A 16,818-nucleotide genomic window follows, 5' to 3' on the forward strand; every position below is an offset into this window, starting at 1 on the left:
GGCTTCCTGCTGGTGAGCCCTCCACGCCATCCCTCCCCACCCATACAGGTGAGGCTGGCCCGCCCCCAGCCACGAGCATTGAGAAGGGAGAGACCTGTGTGCGAGTCACCTTCTGCCCCACCCTGAAGGACCAGGCTGCCTTCTCCAGCTTGGGCATCATGGCCGACTTTGTGGTCCAGTATGATGTGGTCATGGAGGACATCATTGGCGACGTGCAGGTGAGGGCCGGGGGGATGGGGAGAGCGTGAGCTCTGGAGTCACAGCCCCGGAGACAACCCGGTTTCCACAAGTGACTCATGTCCTTCTCCCAGGGGAATAGTGAGGACCAGCAGGCCAGATCAGGAAGGTGTGTGACACGTGACGTCACGTGTGAGGAGGCACACGTGCTCCCCCTGAGCACTGGGGACCTGGAACTCTAAAAATTGAATCAAGCTCCAAATGCATCCCTTCTAATTAAATCAATCCATAGCCCACTCTAACCAGTCCATTTATTTAATTTAATTCATTTATTTTTAAATTATTTATTGTTGGAAGTATTACATATGTCCCCCTCCCCCCCATTACCCCCCTCCAGCCCATCCCTACCCCATAAGCAGTCCTTTTAGAAAGTGAGCTATTGGCCAGTCATAGGTCTCTCACACTCAATGGCTCTCACACCTTCTGCAGCTCTGATATTCCCATGTTCTCTTGGACTTTCTGGCTATCTCCAGGTTTTAAAAACTCCTTTTGCCTCCTCAGAGCCATCTCCGCAAGCAGGGATCTCTTAAATCCTGAGCTCTCACAATCCTCCAAATAACCAGAGGTCCCCGGCACTACTGGACGGGCAGAGCACTGATCCCAGACCTGGCTTTGTGAGAACAATGACACAGCGGCCTCAGATGGCTGGTGCCCCTGCCTTTCCCACCACACAGCTCACTGCCTCCAGTGCTCACCGACCCTCCGCTGCCTCCCCACCACACCACACACCTCTCAATAAGCACCTGGACTGCCTTCATCTGTGTCTGAGCATTTCTCCTCTCTGCTGCCCTGGAGATGTCGTCTCCCTCCTTTCCCGACAGGCCAGTGTCCCCCTTGTCTCTAAAGACCTTTCTGAAACACCACCTCCCTGATGACCACACCCCACTCACAATTCCTCTTCCTCGGGCTAATATGGTCTTTGGTCACACCTCCCCTCATGTGCCCATGTATTCAGTAACTCATAGGTGGGCGCAACTCCACCGAGCAGAGCTACTCTAGCTCAGTGCTGTCCCCACTGACTCTGAGAACTCAGAGAAGCCTTGGACACACACGCTACTCTCCCTCCGGAAGGTCCTAGTCTTCAAAGGGACAGATAAATGGAGCCTTCACATTCATAACACGTCCTAGTGTGGGCGATGTGTGCACGCCACTGAGAAGGGTTTGAAGAAAGCCTTCCCAAAGGGGTTGGCCCTCAATTAGCAAGGCAAAAAGGAACAGAGCCCGCCTCCACATGGGCAGGTAGGCTGATGGGAAGTGCATGCAGAGACAGGAGAGAGTGTGTGTACAGGGGCTCAGGGGTGTGGCACAGCCAGCCTGCTGCGTAGGGGGAATGACAGTCAATTGCCCTCTTAGAATTGGAGCAGAGGGTACCCTGCCAGTAGGTGGCAGCAGGGGCCTTGACCTGCTGTTCCATGGTGTGTGAGTAAAGGTATTTATCTGCTTCTTCATTCTCTACTTTTCCCCCCATTGCCTGGAGTAGAAATGGAGGTACCATAGGTGGAATTGGGCATTCCATGAGATGACCCATACTCTCATCCACTGTGTGCATCCCCTCACCAAGAACCCTCAATTCACCTCCCTTCCCACTCAACTATGCCCAATTTCAAAGGCCAGCAACTCACTCTTTAGTCATTCAGTCAGGACTCCCTGGGAAGGTGATATGTGTCATGCCCACTGTTGGCCGATGTTGGAAACCCGAGGTGAACCACATACAGATCCTATTCACTGTCTTTGAGTGAAGCACAGAGAATCAATACTGACACAAGTTGAGAAAAGCTCTCTCAATGACAACACCAGTTCTGATGGAAGCCATCGAGAAGAGAGAAGATGGCTCTCTGGAGGAAGTACAGACTAACTTGGGACTTTTTAAAAATTTTATTGATTAAGGTATCACATATTTATCCTTAACCCCCCATTCCAATCCCACACCCCCTACCCCACTCATGCTGCCACCCCCCTATTGTCCTTGACCACTGGTTAAGCTCATATGTATGCACACAAGTCCTTTGGCTGATCTCTCCCTTTTATCCCCACCCTCCCTTTGAGGTCCAACAGTCTGACCCATGGCTCCTTATCTCTGGGCCTGTTCTTGTTCATCAGTCTATGTTGTTCACCATTTCCCCCAGATGAGTGAGATCATGTCCTACTGGAACTTGGGACTTGTTGTAACTTTGTCTTTAAGAATGTCAAGAAGTGCACCAAGTAGGGAGGGGGGCTTTGCATGACACAAAGAAGGGGGCTGGAACTCTCCATGGGTGCATAAGGAACTCCAAGTGGATTGGAGTCCCAGAGCATAGGTTTCAGGCACAAGAAATGGCAAAAGCTGAGACAGAAAGTTCAAAGGCTGCAGGGGCAGAAAAGGAGCTTGCCATTTGCCTTGAGGGGACCAGGCAGCCAAGAGAGGGAATGACATTATGAGATTTTGGTTGGAAAGGCCAGATCCAGCAGGAGCTGCCAAGACATATGGTTGGAAGGGGCCACAATAGAAGCAGGGAAACTTGACAGAAACCCCTGAGTAGGGCTGTGTGAGTTTGGGATTGAGAGTGGGGTGGACCTGAGATATCCAGCACAAGAAACGAGGAGCAGCTTGTAGCTGGTTGAGTTTGGGAAGGAGGGCACAGCCGGACTGAGGAGTGACCCTCGGGGTTGCATCTGGAGTGGCCATGTGGATGACACTGCCTTCAATGACAAAGGTGCTCAGGGGAAGGATGGAGGCAGAGGATGAATTTATTGTTGGTCCAGAATCCATTGGAGGCCTCTTCAGACATCGAAGGGAACAGGTCCAATAGCGAGTGGGTGTGCAGCTGCAGAGGGGGAGGCGTGGAAAGCTGTGGGCAGGAGCAGGACTTGTGAAGTCATCAGTGGAGCCTGGGCAGTGGAAACCCAAGGGCTAGCCAGGTGACCCAGGGAGAATGTGCAGAGCCACAAGGGAGATCCAGGATGACAGTTGCTAAGGCCGAGATTCCATCCAAGGAGCTATTGGTCCCAACCCACCAGCTGCCAACAATCTGCTCAGAGCTGTAAATTCCCACCACTTCCCTCCATTGTGCTGCACAGACATAATCATTTTCTGGCATGCCATGGTTCAAACATATTGGGAGGCACTTCTGGAGAGACAGGGGGGAGAAATGCAGCCTAAGAAAGACACTGACACACATACCAGAGATGGTAGGGAAATAAGGAGAGTTCACCATCTCAGATCCCTGGGTAAAAGTTTTGTGAAGAAATCAGAGAAAATAATCCATTGTGAATTCATCAGGGAGGTGCAGTTGGATGAAATGGAAATATACTCCCTGAGTTTGGATACCAGCTGGTCATTGTTGCCTTTGGTGAGAAAAAGCCATTGTGTGGTGGAGGTGAGACCCAGTCTGTGGTCAGTGGGGGAGTGAGAAGGAGATGAGAAGACCCTTATGAGTGTCCAAATCATTCCTGTGGCATGCTACAGGGGGAGACGCTGGCTTGCAGATGTGTGGGATTGGGATCAATGGAGTTTGTCTTAGTGGATAGAAAACACATAAATATGTTTATTCTAAATTTGGAGTGTAGGGGCCTGGCCGGTGGAGCAGGTGCAAGATAGCCTGGGAGTCCATGGGTCCAGGCCTGGATTCTTTGGACTTTCAGCAGAGAGAAGGGGCATATGGGGATGTGAACCCTGAGCAAGGGTAGGGGGCAGTGCAAGGAACATGGCCTGGTGTCCTCAATTTCCTCCATGAGGAAGGGAGGGAGACATGTCCTGAGAGAGGAAGGGCACGCCAGCTGAGGTGAGCGTGAGAGGCTGGTGACCTGCGCAGTGCCTCTGGCTTATAGGATGTGAGGTGCGGGGCCACCTGTGAGCCTGGAACCACGGAGGGGTGTGTGCTCTCTCCAGAAGCTCTCGCTTACCAGGCAGGGGAGGAACAGAGGAGGACGGCTGGCCTCTGCCCTTGGCTCGGCCAGGTGCAGGTGGTGGACCAGGCTTTGGGAAGCGCCGTAGGGTGCCGGGGGAAAGTGGACACAGGGCCTGCACATGTACTTGGGGATTAACTCAAAGGCTGGGGTGGGGGGAAGGCCCAGATGTCCTCCCCTGTCTTCTGAGGTCCCCTGAGAGAAGAGGACATGGTGTCCCCAGCCTCGTGATCAGAGGGTGCCTGCATGGCAGTGAGGAGAGGAAGCTGTTTACCCCAGGGCACAGCCACTTCAGGCTGCTGGGCAGCTCAGACCCTCAGCAAGCCCATTCTCCTCCAGGCTGAGCTGACACTGGTCCTGGGGGCCCTCCCAGCTCCCCCTCCCCTTCCCTCAGCTGTCCCAGCCCCCAGGCCCTGCAGAGGGAGATTGGGAGTAGGGGGAGGGGGCGGCAGCCAATCACAGCCCCCACAGCCTGAGGCATCTGCACCTGGTCTAACCAATCCCCTCTGCACAAGCAGCTCCCTCAGCCTCTGCTCCCTCCTCCCCTCCTGCTCTGCCCAGCAACAGCAGAAAGGAGCTGAAGGAGGAGAGGGAGGCCCTGCATACTCCCAGCCCCTGGCAGCCATGGAGCTGGGGAGCTGGGCCCCAGGCTCACTCTATAGAGGGAGGTTAAAACAATAGTTCCAGTTCCTGGAGCCCAGGCAGAAGGTCCCTAGGGGCCCTGGAGACTGTGCAAGCCCAGCTCTCATGGACAGGAACTCACATTTTACAGAGATCCTGCTCCTTGGAGCCCTGGGCCCCAAGCCAGTCTGCACAGCTCTGGGGCAGCTCCCAGGCTGACAGCCCGAAAGGCAGAGACACAGTTCTGCTGGGAGAGATGGGCATGGGAGAGACAATGGCACCCACGCCCCTTTAACCAGACACAGTGAGAAGGCCTAGGCAGCAGAGAGGCCGCTATGGAGGAGACTTAGAGGGGCCTGATTTAAACCAGCTTTCACAGTTCTTGTGCTTTCCTTCCTTTGTCCAGATTTACGATGGCTATTTCATTCACTACTTTGCCCCCAGAGGCCTCCCACCTGTTGAGAAAAACGTGGTGTTCGTTATTGACGTGAGCGGCTCCATGTTTGGTACCAAGATGAAGCAGGTAATGAGCAGCCTGGTGACCTCTCCGACCTCTTCTTGTTAAGTCTAAGCAGCAGAGAGTGCTGCCACATGGGGTCCCTGGGGCCAGGGGCTCCATCATCCCATCACCCTTTGCTCTTATAGGCCTGGCCCCACTTTAGGCTCCTGGTACCTTACCTGTCAGGAGCCACCTGTCAGGAGCCAGGTGGACCTGGAGCCGCAGAATATGAGGGCCGTTGAAACACTGGACTGTGGGGCCTGAGCCACTGAGACCCTCCACCACAAAACTGGGCTCAGAAAGGCCCAGCATTGCTGAGTCTCTGAGCTAGAGTGTGCTGCTATCAGACTCCTGAGCCAAACAATAAATAAAACCTAAGTCATTTTAGACTCTGAACATTTCCAAGGCCACAGGCTTTTAAATTAAGTTAATTTTTACTTCAACGCCAGAAAAATACAGTATGCTAGCATTGTAGTGCATAGAAACCATAAAGTCTGTTCCTTCTAGACTTAAATCTTGTAGCCCTTCTCCCAAAGCACCCTTGAAACAGAGCCGTTGGCCAAAAAGATTTTGGATTTAGAGCCTGAATCCTTAATATTCTGGAAGCAGTATTTATAACCATGGTACTCGGGGTGTCTAGTTATAAGGTTCAAGTGTTCTGGGACAGGATAGCCTTTATACCTTGAAGTTCTGAACCACAAAGCCCATGGGACCTAAGGCAAACTGACTTGTTTTAGCAAAGTGTAGCCAAACTTGGGGTAGGTAGATAATGAAAATTGTCTCCCTTTCGCCTTCATTATAGAGGAAAGGATATAGCGAATTCCAAACCTTTCTAGCCTTCCTATTTCTCCTAAGCTAAGGAGAACATGTGACAGTCATATTCCAGGGGCACAGTTGCCCTAAAAGAATGAGTCATAATGATAGAACTATGCAATGCTTCCCCTCCCCCAATACATTCCCACTATATCAACATGTATTTTGCAGAGCAACAGGAGGTTTCAGCTTAAAGAACTGGAAGCCTACACATAATTTATGCAAAGATCTCTAGAGATACACAAGACAGAGGAGATAAAAACAGGGACCCTAAAAGAAATGTTATCCTCTGACACCTGCAATTGCAGCAATCGGCAAACGCCATTGCACTTCTAGACAATAAACATAAAACCTGACATTGAAGTCCTATTTACCTCAGTACCTTTTACTTGATACATAATCTCTGGCTTTCAACAAAAACTTAGAAGGCATGCTAAAAGACAAAACACAGTCTGAAGAGATAAATCAACATCAGAACCAGACTGGTATGTTGGAATGATCAGAGTGAGAATTTTAAATAACTAATCAATATGCTAAGGGCTCTAATGGATAAAGTGGACAGCATGCAAGAACAAATGAGCAGTGTAAACAAATATAGATGTCCTAAGAAAATTAAAAGGAAATGTTAGAAATATAAAATACAGTAACAGGAATGAAGAATGTCTTTGGTGGGCTTATTAGGAGCCTGAACATGGAATCTATGAGCTTGAAGATATGACAATAGAAACTTCCCAACCTGAAAAGCAAAGGAAAAAATGAGGGAAAAAACCTACAGAATATTCAATAACTGCATACAATTACAAAAGTGTAACATATATTGAAATGAGAGTAACAGAAGGAGAATAAAGAGAGAAGTAACAGAAGAAACAGTTGAATGAATGAATAGATATAAATTTTCCAAAATAAATGCCAACCATCAAATCATAGGTCCAGGAAGGTCAAAGAACACTAAACAGGAAATACCAAATAATCCACAGATAGGCACATCCTATTCAAACTTCAGAAAATCAAAGACAAAAAGAAAATCCTTTAAAAAGCTCATAGGAAATAACACTTTACTTATGGAGGAACAGGGATAAGAATTACATCAGATTTCTCTTGAGAAACTACGCAAGCCAAAAAAAAAAAAGTGGAGTAAAAGGTTTAAAGTCTTAAAAGGGGGAGGGGGGACAAGCTAGCCTAGAATTCTGTGTACAGCCTCATTGTCCATCCAAAGTGAAAGAAATACTTTATCAACCAGGCCAAAGTTGAGGGAATTGTTGCTAACAGACCTGCCTCAAACAGGTAAATGTTTAAAGAAATTCTTCAGAGAGAAGAAAAATAGTATATCTCAGACACTTGGATCAACATTAAAAAAAAAAAAAAAGAAAGATTTAGAGAAGGAATAAATGAAGGTAACATCAAATATTTTATTTTTAATTTATCTAACAGAAAACAGGTAGTTCAAAAGAATAGTAGCAATCATGTATTCAGGGAATATAGCTTACTGATAAGTGAAATTAATGACAGCAATGTTATAAGGGACAGGAGGGAATAATTGGGACTACTCTGCTACAAGGTACATGATGGGGTTATGTATCCAATAAACCCATCATAAATTGAAAATATCATGTCAACATGCTTAATACAACTAACCTACCAAACATCATAGCCTGCATTAAATGTGCTCAAAGGGCTTACATGAGCCTACACTTGAGCAATTATCTTGAGTTTCATCTCAAGAGTAATTGCCTTCCTCATCTTCTTCTCACCAGAAACAGATGACATAGACTGACCTTTTGTGACACGATGGGCTGTGAAAGCACAACACACAATATCAACAACAACAAAAATACTGTAGAGTAGCTGTTGCTTACCCTCATGATTGTGTCGCTGATTGGGAACTGTGGCTCACCAACCCTTTCCAGCAATATAGGTCCCCACATCCCCTATTTACTGAACTGCCTATAGACTTGAACCTGTTTACTCTGTTCACTGAGCCTCATTGTCATCACCTGTAAAATGAGGATAATATTAGTATCTTCTTCATTGTGTTGCTGTGAGGATGAAATGAGCTAATGCACCTAAAGCATTTTTCATAGTTCCTTGAACATAGAAGTGTCCTATAAATGGTACCTAATACTAGAACCCACATGTCCTATTTAATAATTTTTAATATATTTTTAATATATTTTATTGATTTTTCACAGAGAGGAAGAGAGAGGGATAGAGAGCTAGAAACGTCGATGAGAGAAAAACATCGACCAGCTGCCTCTTGCACACCCCCTATTGGGGATGTGCCCGCAGCCAAGGTACATGCCCTTGACAGGAATCGAACCTGGGACCTTTCAGTCCGCAGACCGACGCTCTACCACTGAGCCAAACCGGTTTCGGCCACGTGTCCTATTTACTGAACCCACCATAGACTTCAGAGCCAGTTACAATAGAAACACAGTTCCCAGTTCCTATGTGCCTAGCCCTCTGCTATGTAGTGCCATGAGAAGGGAACCAGAAGGAAGATGTATTCTAAGCCTTGTCCTCAGAGGGCTCAATATCTGGATGGAAAATGAAAATGTTCCACATAAGACAGTCAGTAAACAGTCTGGGAAGAATAATGTCTGGGTGGGAATGGCATGGGTCAGAGTAAGCATTCAAAGAAGGGCTGCCCAGAAAAGGAGCAACTGAAGGAACAGTAAAAATATGGGTAAGTAAAGGGAAAGTGGAAAGGTCTGCTATCTAAAGGACACAACAACAGCAACAGTTGTGAGAGACAAAATAGAATTTGGGGCTGGTAAAGACCAGACTGGAAGAAACAGAGGGTGAGGTAGAAGAACAGATTAGATGAAACAGAATCAAGCATTGCAAGGTCATTGAAAGACAGCTATAAAGACCTAGCATTATAAAGCTTAAACTTCAGGGCCCTGGAATCATTGAATTCTGGGTCACGGGGTCCCATAACTATAGAACACATGAATCCTAAGTCTCTGGAAGCATAGACCACCACTGTCCAATAGAACCTTTTCGATTATAGAAATGTTTTAAAGTTCTGAAGTTTCCAGTACAGTAACCACAGGCCACTTCAAGTGAAAAAACAGAATTATAAATTTTTTCTTTGGTTTTAACAAACTTACATTTACATTGTAAGACTCCGTGTGGCTAGAAGCTTCTACTGGACAGTGTCATTCTGGGCTTTGGGCCATAGAGCCTACAGAGCATTTTGACCTGAGAATCCTATACCCACAGGGTGTTGGGATCAGAGAGTCCTAAATCTTAGTACCCTATACACAAAGAGCTTTTCAAATGTAAGACTTCAAGTATTGGTCCATTTCCTTCACTTTGTCCATGTCCCACAGACTAAAAAGGCCATGAATGTGATTCTTGGTGATCTGCGGGCCAACGACTACTTCAACATCATCTCCTTTTCTGACACGGTTAGTGTCTGGAAAACTGGAGGCTCCATCCAGGCCACCATCCAGAATGTACACAGTGCCAAGGAGTACCTGGGCCACATGGAAGCTGATGGTTGTAAGTATTAGACCTACCCACCCCAATGGGCAGGCTGTGGTGATGTGGGAAATTCTTAAAATGCTCCCTTCATTCCCCCATCCACCTCACCTCTCACAGTGCCATGAATATCATGATTACATTTTACACAAATATGTGCCTATGACCTAGTGGAAATAGCACAGTTGATTCTCCATGTGTTTTAGGGCATATTCCCCCTTTGGATTTAAGTTTCCTGTTCTTTAAAGCACATAGAAGAATTTGCTAAGACTTTTTTAAAAATATATTTTATTGATTTTTTACAGAGGAAGGGAGAGGGATAGAGAGTTAGAAACATCGATGAGAGAGAAACATCATTCAGCTGCCTCCTGCACACTCCCTACTGGGGATGTGTCTGCAACCAAGGTACAGGCCTTTGACCGGAATTGAACCTGGGACCCCTGAGTCCGCAGACTGATGCTCTCTCCACTGAGCCAAACAGGTTAGGGCTAAGACTTTAAAAAAAAAAATCAATAATCTAGATATTTATTTCCAAGCCTTCGAGTAAGTTGCTGCCCTGATTCTGGCTTTTGATCAATTGTTTCTCAAACAATTACTGAAGTTTCCCCACCCACCATCAATTCCTATCAATTTGGCCCTTTCTTGCCCTGGAATTGTGAGGTACTGTCCTTGAGAAGCTGCCAATCTGACTAGAGAATGAAACATTCCCTCCTAGAAACAGGCAAAGCACAGTCTCAGATAGGGAGTGAGAAAAGCCAAGGACAGGCAAGCTCCACTGTCAACTCTCAGGAAGCCTGTGCAGAGGTAAGGAGTTGGGAAGGATAAACAGTAGAAAGAGTTTGAGCAAAGATCAGGTGATATGACTGGGAGATTGGTGAGGTGTCTAGTGTGTCTACAATAGGGGTAGAAGTAACTAGAAAAGATGGTCTCACGGTCTGCTCCCCAATTAGGGACGGACATCAACACTGCTCTGCTGGCAGCTGCTTCAGTGCTGAACCATAGCAACCAGGAGCCTGGGAGGGGCTCCAGTGTGGGGAGGATCCCTCTCATCATCTTCCTGACAGACGGGGAGCCCACTGCTGGCGTGACAACTTCCAGTGTGATCCTCTCCAATGTCCGCCAAGCACTGGACAACAGGGTGGCCCTTTTCAGCTTGGCCTTTGGGGATGATGCTGACTTCCCACTGCTACGTCGCCTGTCCTTGGAGAATCGAGGAGCAGCCCGGCGCATATACGAAGACACCGATGCAGCCCTACAACTGCAGGGCCTCTATGAGGAGATCTCCATGCCTCTGCTGGCAGATGTGCGTCTGGACTACCTGGGCGGCTTGGTTGGGGCCTCCCCTTGGGCTCTTTTCCCCAACTACTTTGGTGGCTCAGAGCTGGTGGTGGCAGGCCTGGTGCAGCCAGGTGAGCAGGAACTGGGCATCCACCTGGCAGCCCGTGGCCCCAAAGGTCAGCTTCTTGTGGCCCGCCACAGTGAAGTGGCCACCAACAGCAGCCAGAAGGCCTTTGGTTGCCCAGATGAACCAGCCCGAAATGTAGCCCACTTCATCCGCCGCCTCTGGGCCTATGTCACCATTGGAGAACTGCTGGAGGCACGCTTCCGAGCTCGAGACACAGGCACTCGCCACCTGTTGGCTGCCAAAGTCCTCAACCTGTCCCTTGAATACAACTTCGTCACACCTCTGACTTCATTGGTGATGGTGCAGCCCAACGAGGCCAGTGAGAAGGCCAGGAGACAGACTTCCACCACAGCTGGGCCAGGAACTATCATGCCCTCTTCCGCCAGCAGGCATGGCCTAGGGGCAGGCACAGCCCGGCCAACCTTGGTGCCCAAGATCTCTCCCAAATCAAGGCTTGTAAACTCAAAGTTTTACCTATCCTCAACTACTGCCTCTACCAAGAAGACAGACAGTTCCAGAGATTTGGAGCCCCGGAGTCAGAGCCCTAGCACTGTACCCACCCCAGCACACCCAAGGCCCAAAATTCCAGCACAACACGATTCTGGCACTTTGACTCAGCCAACTCTCAGGACAAAACCTGCTGCCCTTGTGCCCTCAAATTCTGGTGCCTTTGTGCTTATGAAGCCCAGCACTCCACCTCACCAGAATCCTGGGACCCTATTACCCATAATTTCTGAGACACAAGTCCCACCTATGAATCCTGGCACCCCATTCCAGTCCAAAGTTGTCACTATGAAACATTTCACTTCATTGCATTCCAAACCTAGTGCTCCATCACAACCTAAACTGGATGCCACCTCACATCCCCAGCCTAGGGTACACACATCACAGTCTCCCAAAAATCTGCCACGGCCCAGGCCTGGAGTCTCCACACTTCAGATCCCCAAAAGCCCACCACACACCAGACCAAGGGTTTCTGTTCCAAAGACCCTAAGCAACCTGTCACACCCTAGACCTGGGATCCTCTTACCCAAGACATCTAAAGTCCCATCACCTCTTAAACCTAGTGTCCCACCTCATCAAACTTCCCCAAGCTTATCAGTTTCTAAACCTAAGACACCAATCCCCAATAAGCCCAAAACCCCATTACCCTCCAGGCCTGTCAGACCCAGGCCCCCACCTCCTCGGAGCCTAAGCACAGTCCCAAGCACAATCTCAAATCCTACAAGTCCCAGCACTAACACAACCACTCCTGTCCTTGGAGAACCCATCCCTACTCCCTTTCATCCTACACTGCCCTCTCTGCTGACCCCTGGAAGGCTCTGGCATCAGCATGACCTGCTGTCAGGGCCCCAAAGCACAGGAGAAATTCTGGGACCATCTGTGTCAGGAGTCACAACAATGAGTCTACCCAACAGCTCCAGGCCTATGCCAGAAGGCAGCTCCCCAAACCTGCCAGTCCTGCTGCCTTCTAGCACCCTCCCTGAGGCAGTCAGCCTGCTCATTGTGCCTGAAGAATTAGAGCTACTATCTGAGTCAATGGTGGAGTCCAAGTTTGTGGAGTCCTTGAACCCACCGGCTTTCTATACCTTCCTCACTCCTGACAAAAATGGTGAGTATCATGGGCAAGAGGGCAAGACATGAGAGGGAGGTCTGAATGGAGAGCACCAGGAATTAGGAGTGTGCAAGACTTGTGCAGATTTCAGTGATACTGCAGCTGCTTGCTTGTTTTGAAACTTTGAACCAGCTACTTAGCTTCTCTGGGCCTCAGTACAATAAGCACAGAATGAGGCCCTGGGAGAGAAGGGATGTTAAAACTGGGGAGGATAAGCAGAAACAACCTGGCCAAGCTGGAGCTTTGACATTTGCTTTGTTGGAAAAAACAACTGCTCTTGCTTTCCAAGTAGGGGAGGGGTGTGGGATTATAAATGGGAGCATCACTGGGAAAGGAGGGAGGTCTGATTGGTTCTTTTGTGTTCTGTGAACAGCACTGTTTAATGAAAGGGGTATAAAAATTAGGGAAGATGATGACAATTATCTTTAAATTTCCTCAAAACTGTGAAATAATAACACTTAATTAACATTTTGAGCTCTTTCTAGGTGCAGCTACTGCTCTACTTTAATCCCTCATTTAATCCTCACAATAAATTCTTAGTATCTGCATTTTATAACTGTGGAAACTGAAGCACAGAGGGGTGAAGTAACTTGCTCCATGTCACACTGATAGTAAGAGATTTGAATTTACATAATCTGGTCCCAGACTAAATGTGCTTCACTATTCTTTCTTGAGAGGAGTGACATTTCCTAGGTGACCTTATAGGGCAGGATTAGAATCACTTGGGGGTGGCAGTAAGTCACAGGGACACAAATTTGGGCATGACATCTTTGACATGCTCCTCTCCCTCACCACCACCCCCTCCCAACATCTCGTCCATCTTCAATTACTGACAATGTTACCTCTAATATATTTGCCAATGCACCCACTTTTCACTACCCCAACTATCACCTACTGTAGGACAGAATACCATTGTGTCTCACCTAAACAACTGTTCCAGCCTCCTCACTGACCTCCCTGCTCTCTTTAGAGAAACATTTAGACATTCTCCCACAGCAGCCAAACAGATCTTTTAACACATTACTTCATTTCCCTTCCCCTAGTTAACCCCCTAAGATTTTCTCTTCACACCTAGAATGAAGCCCAAAGTCCTATTTATGACCTTCTCTTTACCCCATAGCTCTCTGACCTCACCTTCTCTCAGTCACTCTCTGAACTCTAGCCCCACTGGCCTCCTCTCAGGTCCTCCAATGGCCCCTGCTCCCACTTCCACCTCCACTTAGGGACCTCTTTCAAGCTGTTCCCTCTGCTTGGTAATCTCTCTGACCTGTCTTGCCCTGTCCCCTTCCTACCACCCTCATCTTTTCTGGTGCTACTCACACTCCAGTTCATGACTTTGATCTCAACTCAGATGTCCTTTCCACCCATCTCACCATCCCAGACTATGTCAAGTATCTTTTAACTCCCCCAATCATTCTATGATTTTTTATAGTATACTAGAGGCCCGATGCACAAAATTTGTGCAAGAGGCTTGGTCCTCACAGCCTTGGCCGGCACTCACAGCCCCAGCTTTGTCTGGAACCTTCTGTACAGTCATTCAGCTGTTTGGTCTAATTAGCATATTAGCTCTTTTTTATATAGGATATCACCATTGATAATTATGATTTCATTCATGTCTGCCTCCCTGATTAAAATATGAACATCAGGTCAAAAATCATGACTACTTCATTCACCACTATACCCCTGATGCCTAAACAGTGCCTGAATGAATGAAGAGTGATATGAGGGAGAATTTTGAGCGTAAATGGGCTTGAAAGACTGCGTTGTTGTGGAGAGCATAAGGTCCTAGTCTTGGCAATATGCCAGTCAAATTGGAAAGCCAATGAGGACACTCCTAGTCAGAAAGCAAGTGTGCCCTTTGGTAGGTTCAGAGTATCTTTGCCTTGAGAGTGTGAAAGATTTCTTCCATTTCTTTTGCACTTGGCAGGAAATCCACATTGGGAAGGCAATTCTGAAGAGATCCTGGGAGGAGCTGGAGACATCATGGAATCTCAGGGGAGCTCTGCAGGGCTAGCCAAAGGTGAACAAGGAACTCCACCGACAAAGATCCTAAGCTTTCATTTCCATTCAGTTAGCATTCTCATAGGAATTGTGTGAGTCCAGAGGAAAGGCAATGCTGCTTAACAAATGACCACAAAGTTAATAACTTCAGGCAACACCCTTTAATTATCTCACAGTTTTGTATGTCAGAAGCCTCGGCACAGGTTAATTGGATTCTCTGCTTAGGGTCTCAAAAATTGAAATAAAGGTGTCTATCAGATTAAGTTCTCATCTTCCAAGTGCATTCAGGTTGTTGGCAAAATGTTTGTAGGACTGGGATCCCTGTTTGCTTGATGGCTGTTGATTGGAAGTCACTCTTAGCTTCTAGAGGCCACCTGGAAGGCCACCACTTCCATGTCCTGGAGCTCTTCTGCATTCCTAGCCACATGGCCCCCTCCATCTTTAAAGACAGCCATGAAGGATCTCACGTCAAAAATCTTCTCATACTTCAAATCTCTCTGACTTCTCTGACCCATATTTAAAGGGCTCGTCTGATTAGGTTAGGCCCATCTGGATAATCTTTCTATTTTAAGGTCAACTGAACCACATAACATAACCTATTTATGGGAGTGATATCTCAGTCCTGGAGATTTCACAGGATGTGTAAACTGGGGAATCTTGGGTGCCGTGTTAGGATTCTACCTAGCAAGCAGAGCATAAGAGAAAAATAGCATTTGAGTTGGCTAGGAAAGATAACTAGAAATCAGTCCTTGGTAGCTAAGGAAAAGAAAACATTCCAGGGGGAGAAAAACAAAAGCAATGGGTCGCTAGCAAGAGAAGGCAGGGCATGCATAACAATAGTTCAGTTGGGCTGGAGCAAAAAGAGAAGAGTGGAGAGCTAGACAGGAGCTAGATTCCAGAAAAGACTTAAATGTGAACTCAGGAATTTGACCCATATCTGGGAAGAGATGACTGAGAGGCTAGAGTGTTCCAGAGTTCCTAGAAATGTGATAGATCAGTCTATTACCAACACAGTCCTTCTTTCCTTTGCAGGCATGTTACCAAGCATCTTCACCTTCTCATCCTCAGGTAAGCCAGCCACTGTCACTGTACTGTGTGAGTATAGGACAGCTTGTGCACTGAAAATGGGGCTGGGCTTTCTCTTGGGAAATAGACATGGCCTCCTACATTCCCCTCCTCTCCCTTTTCCTCTCCCCCCACCCATTACTTCTAAGGCCATAACCTCAGAATGTTGTCTCCTGCCTTGCAGTGGATGGTGACCCCCACTTTGTGGTCCACATCCCACGCTCTGAAGAGAGAATATGCTTCACACTGGATGGGCACCCAGGGGACCTCCTACAGCTCATAGATGACCCAAAGGCCGGTGAGAGCCCCAAGGACTCCACTCTGTATAATACCGTAGTAGTCAGATATACTCATGTCAACACCCACAGACATCTGTGGACTAATCCTCACAAACACACAGCACAAGTAAACACCCAGACACATGAAAACACACATAAATATATTCTAATATCAACACACTCACATATGTGTATATACACACACTAGGGCACACAGTAAAGTCACACAAATATAAAGCCAGACACATATTTCGACAACCTCCATACCCACACACAATAACATATAACTATGTACCCAGATCCACATTGTCATAAAATATATGCTCAGATATACACATTGACACAAACGTCAGCACACTCAGACATACATGTATTGATACCCGAGGAATTCAACACTCACAGACACACATACTCTGCTACTCTAGACAGACAAAACACACCAATGCACACAAATACTCACCATGACACACCCAGATACACATCAGTCTCTACCAACACACAACCAGAAACACACAATATAAACTATTCACCAAGACATAGCACTAACATATCCAGAAACACACATAAACATACAACAACAACAACAAATAGACACTCTAACATAGCACCTTCCCCAAATATGTACAGATGTACTGGTAGGCCCAGAGATAACCATGTAAACATAATCAGACATATAAATTTACACACTCAGAAACAAACACATGCTTGCAAACAGCCAGCCCCACTGGGGTGAACATGTGCAAGCTACAATTATGTCCATACATTGCACAAGAAAGAGCAGCAGGATGGGCTGTGGTAGAAGCACTTTCCCCAGGAGCTAGCTCTCTAACCACAAATCAGCACCCTGGGCCTTGTCTGTGCTGTGGGTGACCAAATAAATGACTATGTGAAAGACCATGATCCAGGCACGGCCTCT

The 16,818-nt window shown here is 47.4% G+C and overlaps 1 protein-coding gene across 1 annotated transcript in view; it reads left to right on the plus strand.

Moving 5' to 3' along the window:
• Positions 1-16,818, plus strand: part of ITIH6 (inter-alpha-trypsin inhibitor heavy chain family member 6) — a 28,526-nt gene that overhangs the window by 10,218 nt on the left and 1,490 nt on the right. Inside the window, exons 5-11 of the mRNA XM_036415816.1 lie at positions 49-218; positions 5,150-5,266; positions 9,388-9,559; positions 10,489-12,555; positions 14,486-14,578; positions 15,592-15,627; positions 15,809-15,922. Coding sequence (XP_036271709.1) covers positions 49-218; positions 5,150-5,266; positions 9,388-9,559; positions 10,489-12,555; positions 14,486-14,578; positions 15,592-15,627; positions 15,809-15,922 — 2,769 coding nt within the window. The remainder of the gene's footprint in view (positions 1-48; positions 219-5,149; positions 5,267-9,387; positions 9,560-10,488; positions 12,556-14,485; positions 14,579-15,591; positions 15,628-15,808; positions 15,923-16,818) is intronic.

This window comes from Pipistrellus kuhlii, unplaced genomic scaffold, assembly GCF_014108245.1.
Source record: "Pipistrellus kuhlii isolate mPipKuh1 unplaced genomic scaffold, mPipKuh1.p scaffold_m20_p_51, whole genome shotgun sequence".
Lineage (NCBI taxonomy): Eukaryota > Metazoa > Chordata > Mammalia > Chiroptera > Vespertilionidae > Pipistrellus > Pipistrellus kuhlii.